The sequence below is a fragment of the Haematobia irritans genome, chromosome 1 (assembly GCF_050003625.1).
Source record: "Haematobia irritans isolate KBUSLIRL chromosome 1, ASM5000362v1, whole genome shotgun sequence".
Classification (NCBI taxonomy): Eukaryota; Metazoa; Arthropoda; class Insecta; order Diptera; family Muscidae; genus Haematobia; species Haematobia irritans.
In genome coordinates, this window is record NC_134397.1 from 247295368 (window position 1) to 247312970 (window position 17603).

A 17603-nucleotide genomic window follows, 5' to 3' on the forward strand; every position below is an offset into this window, starting at 1 on the left:
AATTTTGACAAAATTTTCTATAAAATAAAATTTTGACAAAATTTTCAATAGAAATAAAATTTTGACAAAATTTTCTATAGAAATAAAATTTTGACAAAATTTTCTATAGAAATAAAATTGTGACAAACTTTTCTATAGCAATAATTTATTTCTTTATATTTTCTATTTCTATAGAAATATTTTATATATTTTCTATAGAAATATAGAAACAAAATGTTGACAACATTTTCTATGGAAATAAAATTTTGACAAAATTTGATATAGATGTAAAATTAAAAAAAATGTTCTATAGAAATAAAATTTTAACAAAATTTTCTATATAAATAAAATATTGACAAAATTTTCCATAGAAATAAAATTTTGCAAAATATTTTTTTTTGTTTGGTAGACTTTTGGTAAAGTTTCCTCCAAATTTAAGTAATTTTTTTTAGCTCGAGTGGCAACCATTTCTGTAGAAATAAAATTTTGACAAAATTTTCTATAGAAATAAAATTTTGACAAAATTTCCAATAGAAATAAAATTTTGACAAAATTTTCTATAGAAATAAAATTGTGACAAAATTTTCTACAGGAATAAAAATTTAAGTAATTTTTTTTTTAGCTCGAGTGGCAACCATTTCTGTAGAAATAAAATTTTAACAAAATTTTCTATAGAAATAAAATTGTGACAACATTTTCTACAGGAATAAAAATTTGACAAAATTTTTTATAGAAGTAAAATAAAAAAATCTATAGAAATAACATTTTGACAAATTTTCCTATAGAAATAAATGTTGACAAAAGTTTCTATAGACATAATATTTAGACAAAATTCTTGTAGAAATAAAATTTTGACAAAATCTTCTTTAGAAATAAAATTTTGACTAAATTTTCTAGAGAAATAAAATTTTGACTAAATTTTCTAGAGAAATAAAATTTTGAAAAAATTTTCAAGAGAAATAAAATTTTGACAAAATTTTCTATAGAAATAGAATTTTGACAAAATTTTCTATAGAAATAGAATTTTGACAGAATTTTTTATAGAATTATGTGCAAAATCTACCAAAACATCAAGAATTCTGCCAGACCGTAAAGAATCTACCATTTTTCTACCAACCATGGCAACCGTGTATAGGAACCTCAAAATCGCGACGGAGTATAGTCATAAGCGTAGGAAGGCCTCTGGGGAGGGGGCTTAGACCCCCCAAGAAAAAATGTAGCCCCCCAGAATTTGAAAACCTATTTACGATTTTACATTTTTATAAAAATTAAAAAAGTATATACAACCGCACAAAGTTCCGCTAAAAACTTTCATGCAAAATCGAATTACTTGGGTTGTGGTAGCAGTTGCCGATGGCAATGTTTGAAGTCTGATATTTATGAAATAGAGCTATGATTGAACTTATGGTTTAGTTGAATAACTAAAGCTCCTTTATTATATTGTTTAGTCTGGTTTAGTCATCTTAAATTAATATCTTAATAATGCTGCAAAAAAGCGTCGCCAAAAAAGAAGTGAAAATGTTCTTTTTGGGTCCGGAAGTGGTGCAAAATTGGCGCAGAAGCGATGAATGTAATAGGAACTCGTCATAGAACGAATGTCCACCGTTTCAACAGCCGTTGCAATAAATTTGCATCACTTCTTACGGTGTGATCCGAATTCAGTGTTTTGAATGTGAATTAAAAAAACTGTGTGATATTTTCCCAAATAAATAATTTTTATTTATTCGTTTTTTATTTGATTTTTGGTCGACCTTTTGTTAGAATTATATAAATACTAGCGTAACCAGGCCCGCTTCGATGCGCCTTCCACAGCGTATTTGTAGGAATATTTTGCGTTAACTTAGTCAACCATAACCTTCGTGCTGAAAACAAATTCGGAAAGATTTGAATTCTTTCAAACAAATCCTACTATGTGCTTTTTCGTTTATAGGTACAAATACGACGGATATGCATATGTAAAACGGTTCGTCTTAAAAAATGTCGGGGAGAGGGTGTACCCTTTCCTCCGAATGTTTTAAATAATGTTCTGTATTCAAGTAGTTGGACAATCTTCTATATTTCTTGTGAATTTTAAGTGTGGTTTGTCAAGGAAGGGTATCCTTCTCCTCAACATATCTGAAAATTAAGCACTACATTATAATAACATACAAAGAATTACTGTTTCCCATCCAATAAATCGAAAAAACCTAAAGGAGTAAAAAATTTTACCACATTAACATTTGTTAAAATGTTGGAAAATGATGCACACTCTACGTTGGCCGCCAATTTCATGTACATTTAAGTTCTTTACTAAAAAGAAGTCTGGCAGAAGCCTGTGCAGAAAATAGTCATAAAATTATGTACCGGGTTCCCATTTACAGAAAACCCTCTACTTTCAATTTAAGAAAAAAAAACGGACAAAAGGGAACCCTCTCCCCACCTTCGCTCTACTCCGACCTGATATCGGACTATCACGTACCCTATATTAATTTCACAAATTATTCAATGGCCCCTATAAATTCTATCGAAGTAAATCGACAAAGTTTATTTCAATTTTCCCCTTCTCCAACCAGATATCGAAAAATCATATACTAATTTAAAAATCATATATACATTTAATCACCTCCTCCCACGTTCCCTGTAAATTTCAAGAAGATCGGAGATGTTTAAATTTTGCTCTATTGTTTTAAAGGGACGTCACTTTCCCCGATACAATATCGACAAACACCGTTGTGAATAGCACCCCTAACTTTCCCTGAAAATTCTTGAAACTTTCCTTCAAGTGTGGGGCAAGGAAGGTTGCCTCTTCGTTCATAACCTTCCCCAACTGCCTTTGTTAATTTCAAGAAAACTTAAGAATTTTTGTTTTTTTTTGCAGCTTTAGAGGAGGACCTCCTCCCCGACCACATATCGAAAAGTGATGTAGCGTATCTTTTGTAAACGTTCCAGAAAATATCAAGCAAATTATAAGCCTAAAGGGGCGATCTCTCTTCCATTCAAATATCAGGTATCAACTATTAATATCGTAACCTCTCCCCAGTCCTCTCTAAATTTCAAGTAACTCGGTAAAGTTTAATTGTTTCTCTGTATGTACTTAAGAGAAGCGGATGTCTTCCTATGCCCTTTTATTTTTATTAAAAAATCAGGAACCTGATATAAATTTCATAACCTCACCCATTTGTTCCGTAAAATTTCAGTCGGGGGAGTTTAGTTTTGTTTTCACTGTACTTTAAGAAAAAGTCGGGCAAAGGGGTGGCGCTCCTCCCCGACCAAATATCGAAAAATAATGTAGCGGATTTTTTTTCTAGATGCCAAAAAGTCCGACAAAGGAGAGGTCCCCCTCCGCGACCAGGTGTCAACAAATTAGGTACCCTATTTTCACCACATGGACGCCCCCTACGATCTCTGAAAGTTTCACGTAAATCGGTTCAGCCGTTTCGGAGCCAACTCGGAACATACAAACAAACAATCAAACAAACAAATAAACAAACATAGATTGAATTTTATAGATATAGATTTATAAAGACCTCGAGCTTCAAGAAACATTAATTTATAATAATTTTTATATTTGTTTGAATATTTTCAAAAATTATCGATTTTTCTATAATGGATTTAGAATTTTTGTGGCAAAGTTTGAATAATTTTTAACATTTTATTTATTCTTACTCTTTTTTAAACTACTTGAAAAAAGAAAACAAAAATTACGCATAAAATATGAAAAAAAACTGAAGCAAAAAACTTCCTGCGTAGTTAATATAATTAACTTCTTTGTGAGGACATTTTTGGAAGTGCTTTCAAAGTTGTGCCTTTAAAACAAATCCCAATTTTTTTGCTGGGAAAAGTGTGGAACTACTTTTAGTTGCTTTATTATATATTATTTTGATGTCTATTTTTTTATTCATTTTTATGAAATAAAACAATAATTGAACCTATAACTTCAGTCTATAAATTTTTAGCTAGGGGGGCTATAGCCCCCCCCCCCCCCCCCTATGAAAGTTGTCTAGCTACGCTAATGAATATAGTATGCCGTCGAAATTTTTACGCCTAATATGTACGCATAAGAAATTCGGCCTGGCCGAACTTTAAGCCGTATATAAAAGTTTTTTTTTTTTTTTCTTTGTTTAACTCACCTATTCAAAACAATAATGTGTCCATTATTATTTTCTTCCGATTTCATTAATTTCAAACCCTCACGTAGACAAATTGTTGTGGCAAAAACATTTAGATCATACAGTTGTTTAATATCTTCATTTGATGATTCTGAAATATATTGGGAAAGTTTTTGTTTTTTTAAGTAACATAATAAAATACAGTTCCTCTACACAAAGAAAAGCCATTATCTTTTGGAATGAAATTTTAGGTAAACATAAAAAATTATTTACTTTAAGAGCAAAAAAAAATCGAAGAAAGCTCTTCTTTTAGTATAGCAATCCTTAATTCTGGCTGCTTACCTATTACCAAATTGGCTTTAATTATACCAGCATTGCAAACAAGAATGCTTATTTGGCCATAATTCTTGGCTATCCATTTGAAAGCTTCATCGATATTTTTCTCTTGGGAAAAATCACAACGATATGATTGTATTTTAGCACCATTTTCATTGACTTCCTTATTGAGATTCTATGAATAAATTTAAAAATATTAAAAAAAACAACATTTTATTAACTTATTATTATCAAATTTATTTAATTTTCTTCCACTTACATCAATCAATTCCGTACGTCTTGCCAAGCCTATTACTGTAATCCCAGCATTGGCCAATTTTAATGCAATTTGAGCTCCAATACCCACAGAGGCTCCAGTAACTACAGCAACTTTTGCTTTCCAATATTTTGATGTCATTTTTGTACCTTCGATAAAGCTCTTTGCTTTGATGTTTTCTCTTTGAATTGAATCTACTAACTGAAGCAATGATTGATGGGTGTTGCATGTTTTTGGATGCTCCATTTGAGAGAGAGCATCGATGTGTGAGAAATTTGATCTCTTTGGTTGTGGTTGATTGCGATCGAAGTATATTTTGTCATAGTGACCATATTAGGGTTATATAGTGTGACTAACAGGGATGGAAAATGTAGTACTATTACTATAGTACTGCAATATTTTTTCATCCTGGTCAGTACCGTAGTACTACCCCGAATGATATCAGATTTATGGAACAATAGTTTTGACAAAATGTTTTAATATTTGAAAGTCTTTGACAAACTTTTTTGATAATGGTCTTTTACAAAATTGGCAAAACAGACATGTTCATGCGAAATGGAAGAAAATCTCGATTTTGGAAAAGCCAGTGTCAAAAACACGATTTTCTTGAATTTCGTGAATGTTTTGGTCGGAGAAAGCATGTCATTCTATATAACGCTTCCATACAAACACTTTCTAGATAAGAAGTTATAGATCAACCTTTTTTCTTTTGAAAAATTTTTCAACATTTTATTTCTATAGAAAAATTTGTCAAAATGTTATTTATATAGAAAATTTTGTCAACATTTTAATTCTATTGAAAATTTTGTCAATATTTTATTTCTATTGAAAATTTTGTCAAAATTTTAATTCTATTGAAAACTTTGTCGAAATTTTATTTCTTTGTAGAGTTTGTAAGGCTTGAGGTCATGTTGTAATAAAACAAAATAAAATCTTAGTTTTTTATAATGTTTTATTTTTAATTTTTTCCAATATTTCGAACACCATCGTTGTCTGTCCTCAGGGAAATTAACTTTAACAAAAGAAAATAAACACAAATTAACCAAACAGAAAGACAAATATGTAAAAAATATGTTACAAAAATTTACTAGGACATTTACATTTTTTAATAAGACAAAGTGACTTGCTCGCCACTGCGTTTGAGTTTACACTAAACACAATTACTTTTTACTGTATTTTTTAACTATATTTCTATATATGTGCGCACAGTGGTCCGTGTCAGTCTTATATTTTTTTCTTTTTTCCGTCGGTACATTTATAATAAGTAGCATTTCTAACATATATCTCCTTTTGTGATTGTTCCCCTGGGCTAAAATATCTACATCTTGCAGATTGGGTTGATGCCCCGTTGTTGTACAATGTGCTGAAAGTGCCTTCTTCTGCTCCAATGGCTTTTCTGTTGCTTTTTGGTCCGATTTATGCCCAGAGAGTCTGGTTTTTAATTTAGTTTTTGTAGTACCGACATATACCTTCTGGAATATGTCGGACTTGTCTCCATTGAATGTGATCTTATACACCACATTCGATTTGTCGTTGCTTTTAATTTTTGATTTTGTCCTACTAAATAATTTGTTGACAGTGTTATGAGTTATTTCTATAGAAAATTTTTACCAAAATTTTATTTCTATAGAAAATTGTGTCAAAATTTTATTTATATAGAAAATTTTGTCAAAATTTTATTTCTATAATTTTTTTTGTTAAAATTTTATGTCTATAGAAAATTTTGTGAAAATTTTATTTCTACAGAAAATTTTGTGAAAATTTTATTTCTATAGTAACTTTTGCCAAAAATCCATACAAACACTTTTAGATAAGAAGTTATCGATCAACTTTTTTCTTTTGAACAATTTGTCAACATTTTATTTCTATAGAAAAATTTGCCAACATTTTATTTATATAGAAAATTTTGTCACAATTTTATTTCTATAGAAAAATTTGTCAAAATCTTATTTATATAGAAAATTTTGTCAACTTTTTAATTCTATAGAAAATTTTTTCAATATTTTATTTCTATTGAGAAATTTTGTCAAAATTTTAATTCTATTGAAAACTTTGTCGAAATTTTATTTCTATAGATGATTTTGTCAAGATTTTAATTTCTATAGAAAATTTTGTCACAATTGTATTTCTATAGAAAAATTTGTCAAAATTTTATTTATATAGAAAAATTTGTCAAAATTTTATTTATATAGAAAATTTTGTCAAAATTTTATTTCTATAGAAAATTTTGTCAACATTTTATTTCTATAGAAGATTTTGTCAAAATTTTATTTTTATAAAGAAATTTTTCAGAATTTTATTTCTATAGAAAATGTTACCAAAATCTTATTTCTATAGAAAATTTATTTCTATAGAAATTTTTTACCACAATGTTATTTCTATGCAAAATTTTTACCAAAATTTTATTTCTATAGAAAATTTTTACCAAAATTTTATTTCTATAGAAAATTTTTACCAAAATTTTATTTCTATAGAAAAGTTTTACCATTATTTTATTTCTATAGAAAATTATTACCCAAATGTTATTTCGATAGAAAATTTTTACCCAAATGTTATTTCTATAGAAAATTTTACCAAAATTTTATTTCTATAGAAAATTTTACCAAAATTTTATTTCTATAGAAAATTTTACCAAAATTTTATTTCTACAGAAAATTTTTAACAAAATTTTATTTCTATAGAAAATTTTGTCAAAATTATATTTCCATAGATATTTTTGTTGAAATTTTATATCTATAAAAATTTTTGACAAAATTTTATTTCTATAATTTTTTTGTGAAAATTTTATTTATAAAGAAAATTTTGTCAAAATTTTATTTGTATAGATAATGTGGTCAAAATTTTATTTCTTCAGAAAATTGTTACCAAAATTTTATTTCTATAGAAAATTTTTACCAAATTTTATTTCTATGGAAATTTTTCCAAAATTTTATTTCAATAGAAAATTTTGTCAAAATTTTATTTCTATAGAAAATTTTGTCAAAATTTTATTTCTATAGAAAAGTTTGTCAAAATTTTATTTCTATAGAAAATTTTGTCACAATTTTATTTCTATAGAAAATTTTGACAATAATTTATTTCCATAAAAAATTTTGTCAAAATTTTATTTCTATAGAAAAGTTTGTCAAAATGTTATTTTTATAGAAAATTTTGTCAAAATTTTATTTCTATAGAAAATTTTGTCAAAATTTTATTTTATTATTTTGTCAAAATTATATTTCCATAGATGTTTTTTGTCAAAATTTTATATCTATAAAATTTTTTGTCAAAATTTTATTTCTATAAATTTTTTTGTTAAAATTTTACTTCTATAGAAAATTTTGTAAAAATTTTATTTCTACAGAAAATTTTATTTCTATAGAAAATTTTATTTCTTCAGAAAATTTTTACCAACATTTTATTTCTATAGAAAATTTTTACCAAATTTTATTTCTATAGAAAATTTTTAACAAAATTTTATTACTATAGAAAATTTTGTCAAAATTTTATTTCTATACAAAATTTTACTAAAATCTTATTTTTATAGAAAATTTTACCAAAATCTTATTTCTATAGAAAATTTTTACTAAAATTTTATTTGTATAGAATATTTTACCAAAATTTTATTTCTATAGAAAATTTTGTCAAAATTTTATTTCTATAAAAAATGTTGTCAAAATTATATTTCCATAGATATTTTTGGTAAAAATTTTATATCTATAAAAATTTTTGTTAAAATTTTATTTCTATAAAAATTTTTGTTAAAATTTTATTTCTATAGGAAATTTTGTAAACATTTTATTTCTATAGAAAATTTTGTAAAAATTTAATTTCTACAGAAAATTTTGTTAAAATTTTATTTCTATTCAACATTTTATTTCTATAGAAATTTTTTACCAAAATTTTATTTCTATAGAAAATTTTACCAACATTTTATTTGTATAGAAAATTTTGTCAACATTTTATTTCTATAGAAAATTTTGTCAAAATTTTATTTCTATAGAAAATTTTGTCAAAATTATATTTCCATAGATATTTTTTGGTCAAAATTTTATATCCATAAAAATTTTTGACAAAATTTTATTTCTATAAATTTTTTGTGAAAATTTTATTTATATAGAAAATTTTGTCAAAATTTTATTTGTATAGAAAATTTTACCAAAATTTTATTTGTATAGAAAATGTGGTCAAAATTTAATTTCTTCAGAAAATTTTTACCAAAATTTTATTTCTATAGAAAATTTTTACCAAATTTTATTTCTATGGAAATTTTTCCGAAATTTTATTTCAATAGAAAATTTTGTCAAAATTTAATTTCTATAGAAAATTTTGTCAAAATTTTATTTCGTTGTTGTTCTTTATTTCAGCTTAAAACCATACATTGACTAAACTACAAGAGTAGCTTAACCAACAGAGGAAAAGAATGTTTGTCAAATTTATTTGGGCAAAGCCCTATAGACTGCAAGATGGTTGGATGGACGCACGTTTCGGAATTACCACATTCCTCATCAGCATCCTCTACTTGCAGCAAAACTATCAACCAATTATCAGAATAAATTCAGGCAGTTTATTAAACCCAACAAAAACCACACTTGAACCCTCCGAAAAAAGGTTTTACATTGATAGCCGGCTTATGCCGAAATAAATTCGAAACAAACATATCTCTTTTCCTATGCCACTGTCAAATCATCGATTTGAATTCACATGGCTGGGTTTATTTTGAGCGTGCCTCCTCTTCTTTTTCCATTTGTTTTGTTTTGTTATCGTTGGTTTTGTTCTTTAAGCATTGTTGTTGTTCTTTATTTCAGCTTAAAACCATACATTGACTAAACTACAAGAGTAGCTTAACCAACAGAGGAAAAGAATGTTTGTCAAATTTATTTGGGCAAAGCCCTATAGACTGCAAGATGGTTGGATGGACGCACGTTTCGGAATTACCACATTCCTCATCAGCATCCTCTACTTGCAGCAAAACTATCAACCAATTATCAGAATAAATTCAGGCAGTTTATTAAACCCAACAAAAACCACACTTGAACCCTCCGAAAAAAGGTTTTACATTGATAGCCGGCTTATGCCGAAATAAATTCGAAACAAACATATCTCTTTTCCTATGCCACTGTCAAATCATCGATTTGAATTCACATGGCTGGGTTTATTTTGAGCGTGCCTCCTCTTCTTTTTCCATTTGTTTTGTTTTGTTATCGTTGGTTTTGTTCTTTAAGCATTGTTGTTGTTCTTTATTTCAGCTTAAAACCATACATTGACTAAACTACAAGAGTAGCTTAACCAACAGAGGAAAAGAATGTTTGTCAAATTTATTTGGGCAAAGCCCTATAGACTGCAAGATGGTTGGATGGACGCACGTTTCGGAATTACCACATTCCTCATCAGCATCCTCTACTTGCAGCAAAACTATCAACCAATTATCAGAATAAATTCAGGCAGTTTATTAAACCCAACAAAAACCACACTTGAACCCTCCGAAAAAAGGTTTTACATTGATAGCCGGCTTATGCCGAAATAAATTCGAAACAAACATATCTCTTTTCCTATGCCACTGTCAAATCATCGATTTGAATTCACATGGCTGGGTTTATTTTGAGCGTGCCTCCTCTTCTTTTTCCATTTGTTTTGTTTTGTTATCGTTGGTTTTGGATTGGTTGGAAAAGAGATATGTTTGTTTCGAATTTATTTCGGCATAAGCCGGCTATCAATGTAAAACCTTTTTTCGGAGGGTTCAAGTGTGGTTTTTGTTGGGTTTAATAAACTGCCTGAATTTATTCTGATAATTGGTTGATAGTTTTGCTGCAAGTAGAGGATGCTGATGAGGAATGTGGTAATTCCGAAACGTGCGTCCATCCAACCATCTTGCAGTCTATAGGGCTTTGCCCAAATAAATTTGACAAACATTCTTTTCCTCTGTTGGTTAAGCTACTCTTGTAGTTTAGTCAATGTATGGTTTTAAGCTGAAATAAAGAACAACAACAATGCTTAAAGAACAAAACCAACGATAACAAAACAAAACAAATGGAAAAAGAAGAGGAGGCACGCTCAAAATAAACCCAGCCATGTGAATTCAAATCGATGATTTGACAGTGGCATAGGAAAAGAGATATGTTTGTTTCGAATTTATTTCGGCATAAGCCGGCTATCAATGTAAAACCTTTTTTCGGAGGGTTCAAGTGTGGTTTTTGTTGGGTTTAATAAACTGCCTGAATTTATTCTGATAATTGGTTGATAGTTTTGCTGCAAGTAGAGGATGCTGATGAGGAATGTGGTAATTCCGAAACGTGCGTCCATCCAACCATCTTGCAGTCTATAGGGCTTTGCCCAAATAAATTTGACAAACATTCTTTTCCTCTGTTGGTTAAGCTACTCTTGTAGTTTAGTCAATGTATGCACGCTCACAAAAAATCGCTTCTGTAACATATACTCCCAAACATATTTTGCTTCAAGCATATACATTTTTGGGTATTGCCCAAACATTTACATGTTTGATCTCTACCAATATATAATATGTTTGAAGGCATATTGGTCTAAACAACATATGTTTGGGTAGTCTAAGTTCCAAACATTTTGTATTTTTGCATCCAAATTCAATAATGTTGTCTTCCAAAAAACAATATGTTATTATGTGAACATATAACATGTTTGGAAGCATTTTGCACCCAAAAATATTATATGCTTAAAAAAAATTCTCCCAAACAATATTGTGCTCAAAATTTTATTTATTTATTTATTTATATATTTACAATCATAATGAATTATGAAAATAAACAGGTAATATAGGTGCTAACAACAAGGTTTTCGACCTGAATGCTCAAAATTTTGTTTCTGCCCAATTGTATATTCCCCGACATCTTTCTCACTTCCACTAGATTTTTTTAGTTCTTAGCACCTTTTTCTGTAATACAAACATTGTAGAAGAAATTATTCAATTTTATGATTTTTTATTTTTTTATTTTAATTTTACCTTTTGCCGGACGGGAATTCGAACAGCGGACCACACAGTTTGTAAGGATCAAAGAAGTAGCTGATCAATTGCCCAAGGAAAAATAAAATGTTAATTTTGTAATAACAAGCAACAACCACCAACTTAATTCAATATCGCTCCAAGCTACTAAACACATATATGTTTATAGGCTATTTCTAAATTAATATATGTTTGCATCCAAGCATATTATATTTACAAACATTTTATGTCCCAAACATAATATGTTCTAACATATTAACATATATGTCTCAAACATGTTATGCTAGTTTATGAACATTATATGCTTGCACTCAAAAATATTGTGTTTAAAAATTTGTGTTCCAGACATATAATGTTTATAGCCAAACATATGAAAAACAGTCTTTTTCATCCGTGTGGTTTTAAGCTGAAATAAAGAACAACAACAATGCTTAAAGAACAAAACCAACGATAACAAAACAAAACAAATGGAAAAAGAAGAGGAGGCACGCTCAAAATAAACCCAGCCATGTGAATTCAAATCGATGATTTGACAGTGGCATAGGAAAAGAGATATGTTTGTTTCGAATTTATTTCGGCATAAGCCGGCTATCAATGTAAAACCTTTTTTCGGAGGGTTCAAGTGTGGTTTTTGTTGGGTTTAATAAACTGCCTGAATTTATTCTGATAATTGGTTGATAGTTTTGCTGCAAGTAGAGGATGCTGATGAGGAATGTGGTAATTCCGAAACGTGCGTCCATCCAACCATCTTGCAGTCTATAGGGCTTTGCCCAAATAAATTTGACAAACATTCTTTTCCTCTGTTGGTTAAGCTACTCTTGTAGTTTAGTCAATGTATGGTTTTAAGCTGAAATAAAGAACAACAACAATGCTTAAAGAACAAAACCAACGATAACAAAACAAAACAAATGGAAAAAGAAGAGGAGGCACGCTCAAAATAAACCCAGCCATGTGAATTCAAATCGATGATTTGACAGTGGCATAGGAAAAGAGATATGTTTGTTTCGAATTTATTTCGGCATAAGCCGGCTATCAATGTAAAACCTTTTTTCGGAGGGTTCAAGTGTGGTTTTTGTTGGGTTTAATAAACTGCCTGAATTTATTCTGATAATTGGTTGATAGTTTTGCTGCAAGTAGAGGATGCTGATGAGGAATGTGGTAATTCCGAAACGTGCGTCCATCCAACCATCTTGCAGTCTATAGGGCTTTGCCCAAATAAATTTGACAAACATTCTTTTCCTCTGTTGGTTAAGCTACTCTTGTAGTTTAGTCAATGTATGCACGCTCACAAAAAATCGCTTCTGTAACATATACTCCCAAACATATTTTGCTTCAAGCATATACATTTTTGGGTATTGCCCAAACATTTACATGTTTGATCTCTACCAATATATAATATGTTTGAAGGCATATTGGTCTAAACAACATATGTTTGGGTAGTCTAAGTTCCAAACATTTTGTATTTTTGCATCCAAATTCAATAATGTTGTCTTCCAAAAAACAATATGTTATTATGTGAACATATAACATGTTTGGAAGCATTTTGCACCCAAAAATATTATATGCTTAAAAAAAATTCTCCCAAACAATATTGTGCTCAAAATTTTATTTATTTATTTATTTATATATTTACAATCATAATGAATTATGAAAATAAACAGGTAATATAGGTGCTAACAACAAGGTTTTCGACCTGAATGCTCAAAATTTTGTTTCTGCCCAATTGTATATTCCCCGACATCTTTCTCACTTCCACTAGATTTTTTTAGTTCTTAGCACCTTTTTCTGTAATACAAACATTGTAGAAGAAATTATTCAATTTTATGATTTTTTATTTTTTTATTTTAATTTTACCTTTTGCCGGACGGGAATTCGAACAGCGGACCACACAGTTTGTAAGGATCAAAGAAGTAGCTGATCAATTGCCCAAGGAAAAATAAAATGTTAATTTTGTAATAACAAGCAACAACCACCAACTTAATTCAATATCGCTCCAAGCTACTAAACACATATATGTTTATAGGCTATTTCTAAATTAATATATGTTTGCATCCAAGCATATTATATTTACAAACATTTTATGTCCCAAACATAATATGTTCTAACATATTAACATATATGTCTCAAACATGTTATGCTAGTTTATGAACATTATATGCTTGCACTCAAAAATATTGTGTTTAAAAATTTGTGTTCCAGACATATAATGTTTATAGCCAAACATATGAAAAACAGTCTTTTTCATCCGTGTGGTTTTAAGCTGAAATAAAGAACAACAACAATGCTTAAAGAACAAAACCAACGATAACAAAACAAAACAAATGGAAAAAGAAGAGGAGGCACGCTCAAAATAAACCCAGCCATGTGAATTCAAATCGATGATTTGACAGTGGCATAGGAAAAGAGATATGTTTGTTTCGAATTTATTTCGGCATAAGCCGGCTATCAATGTAAAACCTTTTTTCGGAGGGTTCAAGTGTGGTTTTTGTTGGGTTTAATAAACTGCCTGAATTTATTCTGATAATTGGTTGATAGTTTTGCTGCAAGTAGAGGATGCTGATGAGGAATGTGGTAATTCCGAAACGTGCGTCCATCCAACCATCTTGCAGTCTATAGGGCTTTGCCCAAATAAATTTGACAAACATTCTTTTCCTCTGTTGGTTAAGCTACTCTTGTAGTTTAGTCAATGTATGGTTTTAAGCTGAAATAAAGAACAACAACAATGCTTAAAGAACAAAACCAACGATAACAAAACAAAACAAATGGAAAATTTTATTTCTATAGAAAATTTTGTCAAAATTTTATTTCTATAGAAAATTTTGTCAAAATTTTATTTCTATAGAACATTTTGTCAAAATTTTATTTCTATAAATTTTTTTGTTAAAATTTTATTTCTATAGAAAATTTTGTCAAAATTTTATTTCTACAAAAAATGTTGTGAAAATTTTATTTCTATAATTTTTTTTGTTAAAATTTTATTTCTATAGAAAATTTTGTAAAAATTTTATTTCTACAGAAAATTTCTGAAAATTTTATTTCTATAGAAACTGTTGCCAAAAAATTATTTTTATTTAGTAAAAAATACCATATTTGGTGGTATTCTTCCAACTCTAGTAAGAAAATATTTAAAATGGAGGAGTTGACAAACAAAATTTTATTTTCTTTAAAATTCATTCTAAGGGTTGTAAAATAATCTTTTGTTGAAATGTAGTAAAAAGTAGTTTTTCGCTCAAAAAATACCTTTTTTGTACTTTCTTAAAAATTGGTATTTTTCATCCCGACAGATTTATTCTACGCAGAAAAAAAACACCAAAGATTTTTGAATTAAATTTTAATTTGATTTTTAAACAAATATTCAATTAAAAGTTTTATTGATGCAAAAATCAATCACAATAATCAATAATAGTACCAATAAATTTTTTAATTGGATCAATTAATTTTTTAATTGATAACAGGTTGGCTGATAAGTCCCCGGTCTAGCAAAGAAAAACACATTTTTTTGTCAACATTCGTTTTTATTATTCATTATAGTTCCCTTCAAGAGCGATACAACGATTATAACGACCTTCCAATTTTTTGATACCATTTTGTTAGTACCCCTTCGGTTTTGCCTCAAACTAGGCCTGTGATTGAAGACATTACAATTAAAAATTAATTGGATCAATTAATTTCGTAATTGAAGGCAAAAATGTTTTTTTGCTGTGTAGTGACAGTTCATTTTATTGCTTACAAAACAGCAAAATCATTTTGATCTCTGGCATTCAGAAATAAAGTCCTTCGTGATGAAATTCAAGCATGATAGTGACGATTACTGTGACAATTGCAGTGTTGCATCGCATCAAAAATTTGCTGGTGGCCTCAAGATGACGCGAGGACAGATGCAACATATATTAAAAATGAGCTTGATCTTAAGCCATTGAAGTTCCAAAAAAGTGCAAAAGCTCGTCAATGCACAATAAAAGTTGGGCAGGAAAGAACTAAATGATCGCGTTTAGTTGCCAAATAGGTCAGCTTAAAATTGAACTCTCATGCGCCGTCGATGGTAATCGTGTGGGTTGGCATAACTGCCGATGATCCCCAAATATTATCGGGAAAATGTCCTAAAGACAGTATTGAAGCCCTGGAAGTGGTTTTAAAGGCACAACTTTAAAAGCACTTCCAAAAATGTTTTCCCAAAGATTTTCTTTATTTTTCTATACAGGAAGAAATTTTTATTCAATTTTTTAAAACTCGATTTGTTTACATTTTTAATGGATAATTTTAACTTTTTTTGTTGCAATCATAGGCTTCTCGAAAAGGACTGCATCGGAAGCGGAAAAAATTTGATGGGGGATTCCGTGATGCGCTTATGTTTGTGGAACAACTTCCATTTTCTTTGCTGGGAATTGATAATTGTGTGGCCAAAATATAATCTCCTCTTATAGGTATCCACATGTTTTTAGGTATTGAGTTTACCCAGCCATATATCTTAATGGTGTCTGCATGATCATCATCCCTAGTCCATTACAATAAACTTTCCACTTTCAATTCGCATCGCTTGACTTCATCTTCAGTATAATTATTTGATGTCAGACTTGATCATTTTATTCAGAAAGCCGTGCATTGTCGTCGATGTCGATGTCGTTGTCGTTTTCTATCCACTCACTAATCGCTTTTAATTAATTGAAAAATTTCCATAATCATGCAGCTTCACAAATACAATTACACATTTTGTTTTTCAATTTGCATTTGTATGGTTAGGAATTTAATTTTTTGCCCATTGCCTTATATCTCTTAGTAAATAATTGATTGCGTGAATCTGCAGAGACAGACATAGTTAAATGTTCAATGTTAAAGTTTATTTGCAAAAGGAACTAAGTCATGATATTTTGTTTTTTGTTTGAAAATCATTCACACATAGAAAACAATATTTATTTATTTATTAAAGAATTTAAAACCATAATAAATTATGATATTAAATAAGATAGGTAGTAACAACAAAGGTTTTCGACCTAAGAGAAAAAAATATTTTTTGCGTTTACACAGAAAAACATTTCACGAAAATTTTTCCAATTAAAGTCTTAGTTGAGTTTTAAAAAATATTCAATTAACAATTTAATTGAATCCACAAAATTTTTAATTGAAACCAAAATCTATCACAAAAATTAATAGTAGCAATTATTTTTTTTATTTGGATCAATTAATTTTGTAATTGTCTTTATTGATAATGCGTTTGAAGACATTTCAGATAAAACAAGTACATACAGCCGTAAGTTCGACCAGGCCGAATCTTATGTACCCTCCACCATGGATTGCGTAGAAACTTCTACGAAAGACTGTCATCCACAATCGAATTACTTGGGTTGTGGTATCTTAAAACTTCTTAACATCGCTTTCTAAATTGTGAGTTAGTCCATACGTGGTAGAAAGCCAGAATTTAAATATGGGGGTCGCTTATATGGGGGCTATATACAATTATGAACTTGATATGGACCAATTTTTTGTGATTGGGGATCGATGTATATGAGGGCTATATATAACTATAGACCGATAGGGACCTCGTTAGGCATGGTTGTTAACGGCCACATACTAGCACAATGTACCAAATTTCAACTGACTCGGATGAAATTTGCTCCTCCAAGAGGCTAAAAAACCAAATATCGGGATCGGTTTATATGGAGGCTATACATGATTATGGACTGATATGGACCACTTTTGGCATGGTTGTTAAATATCATATACTACCACCACGTAGCAAATTTCAATCAGATCGGATGAATTTGGCTTCTCCAAAAGGCACCGGAGGTAAAATCTGGGGATCGGTTTATATGGGGCTATATATAATTATGGACTGATATGAACCAATTCCTGCATGGTTGTTGGATAACTAACATCACGTACCAAATTTCAACCGAATCGGATGAATTTTGCTCTTCCAAGGGGCTGCGGAGGTCAAATCTGGGGATCGGTTTAAATGGGGGCTATATAAAGGGTGATTTGTTAAGAGCTT

At 29.2% G+C, this 17603-nt stretch overlaps 1 protein-coding gene across 3 annotated transcripts in view; it reads right to left on the bottom strand.

The window, feature by feature from the left end:
• The window catches only part of rdhB (retinol dehydrogenase B), a 36445-nt gene extending 30658 nt beyond the window's left edge, over positions 1–5787 (bottom strand). Inside the window, exons 1-5 of one of the 3 annotated variants that reach the window (XM_075288530.1) lie at positions 5760–5787; positions 5642–5671; positions 4663–4860; positions 4410–4578; positions 4089–4218 (exon numbers count right to left, since the gene is read on the bottom strand). In XM_075288530.1, the coding sequence (XP_075144645.1) occupies positions 4089–4218; positions 4410–4578; positions 4663–4800 (437 nt within the window). In that variant the 5' untranslated portion in view covers positions 4801–4860; positions 5642–5671; positions 5760–5787. Of the gene's footprint in view, positions 1–4088; positions 4219–4409; positions 4579–4662; positions 5056–5641; positions 5672–5759 lie in introns of those variants that run through there. The other 2 variants (XM_075288525.1, XM_075288521.1) reach the window with 2 other exon arrangements.
• Positions 5788–17603: the final 11816 nt, after the last annotated feature.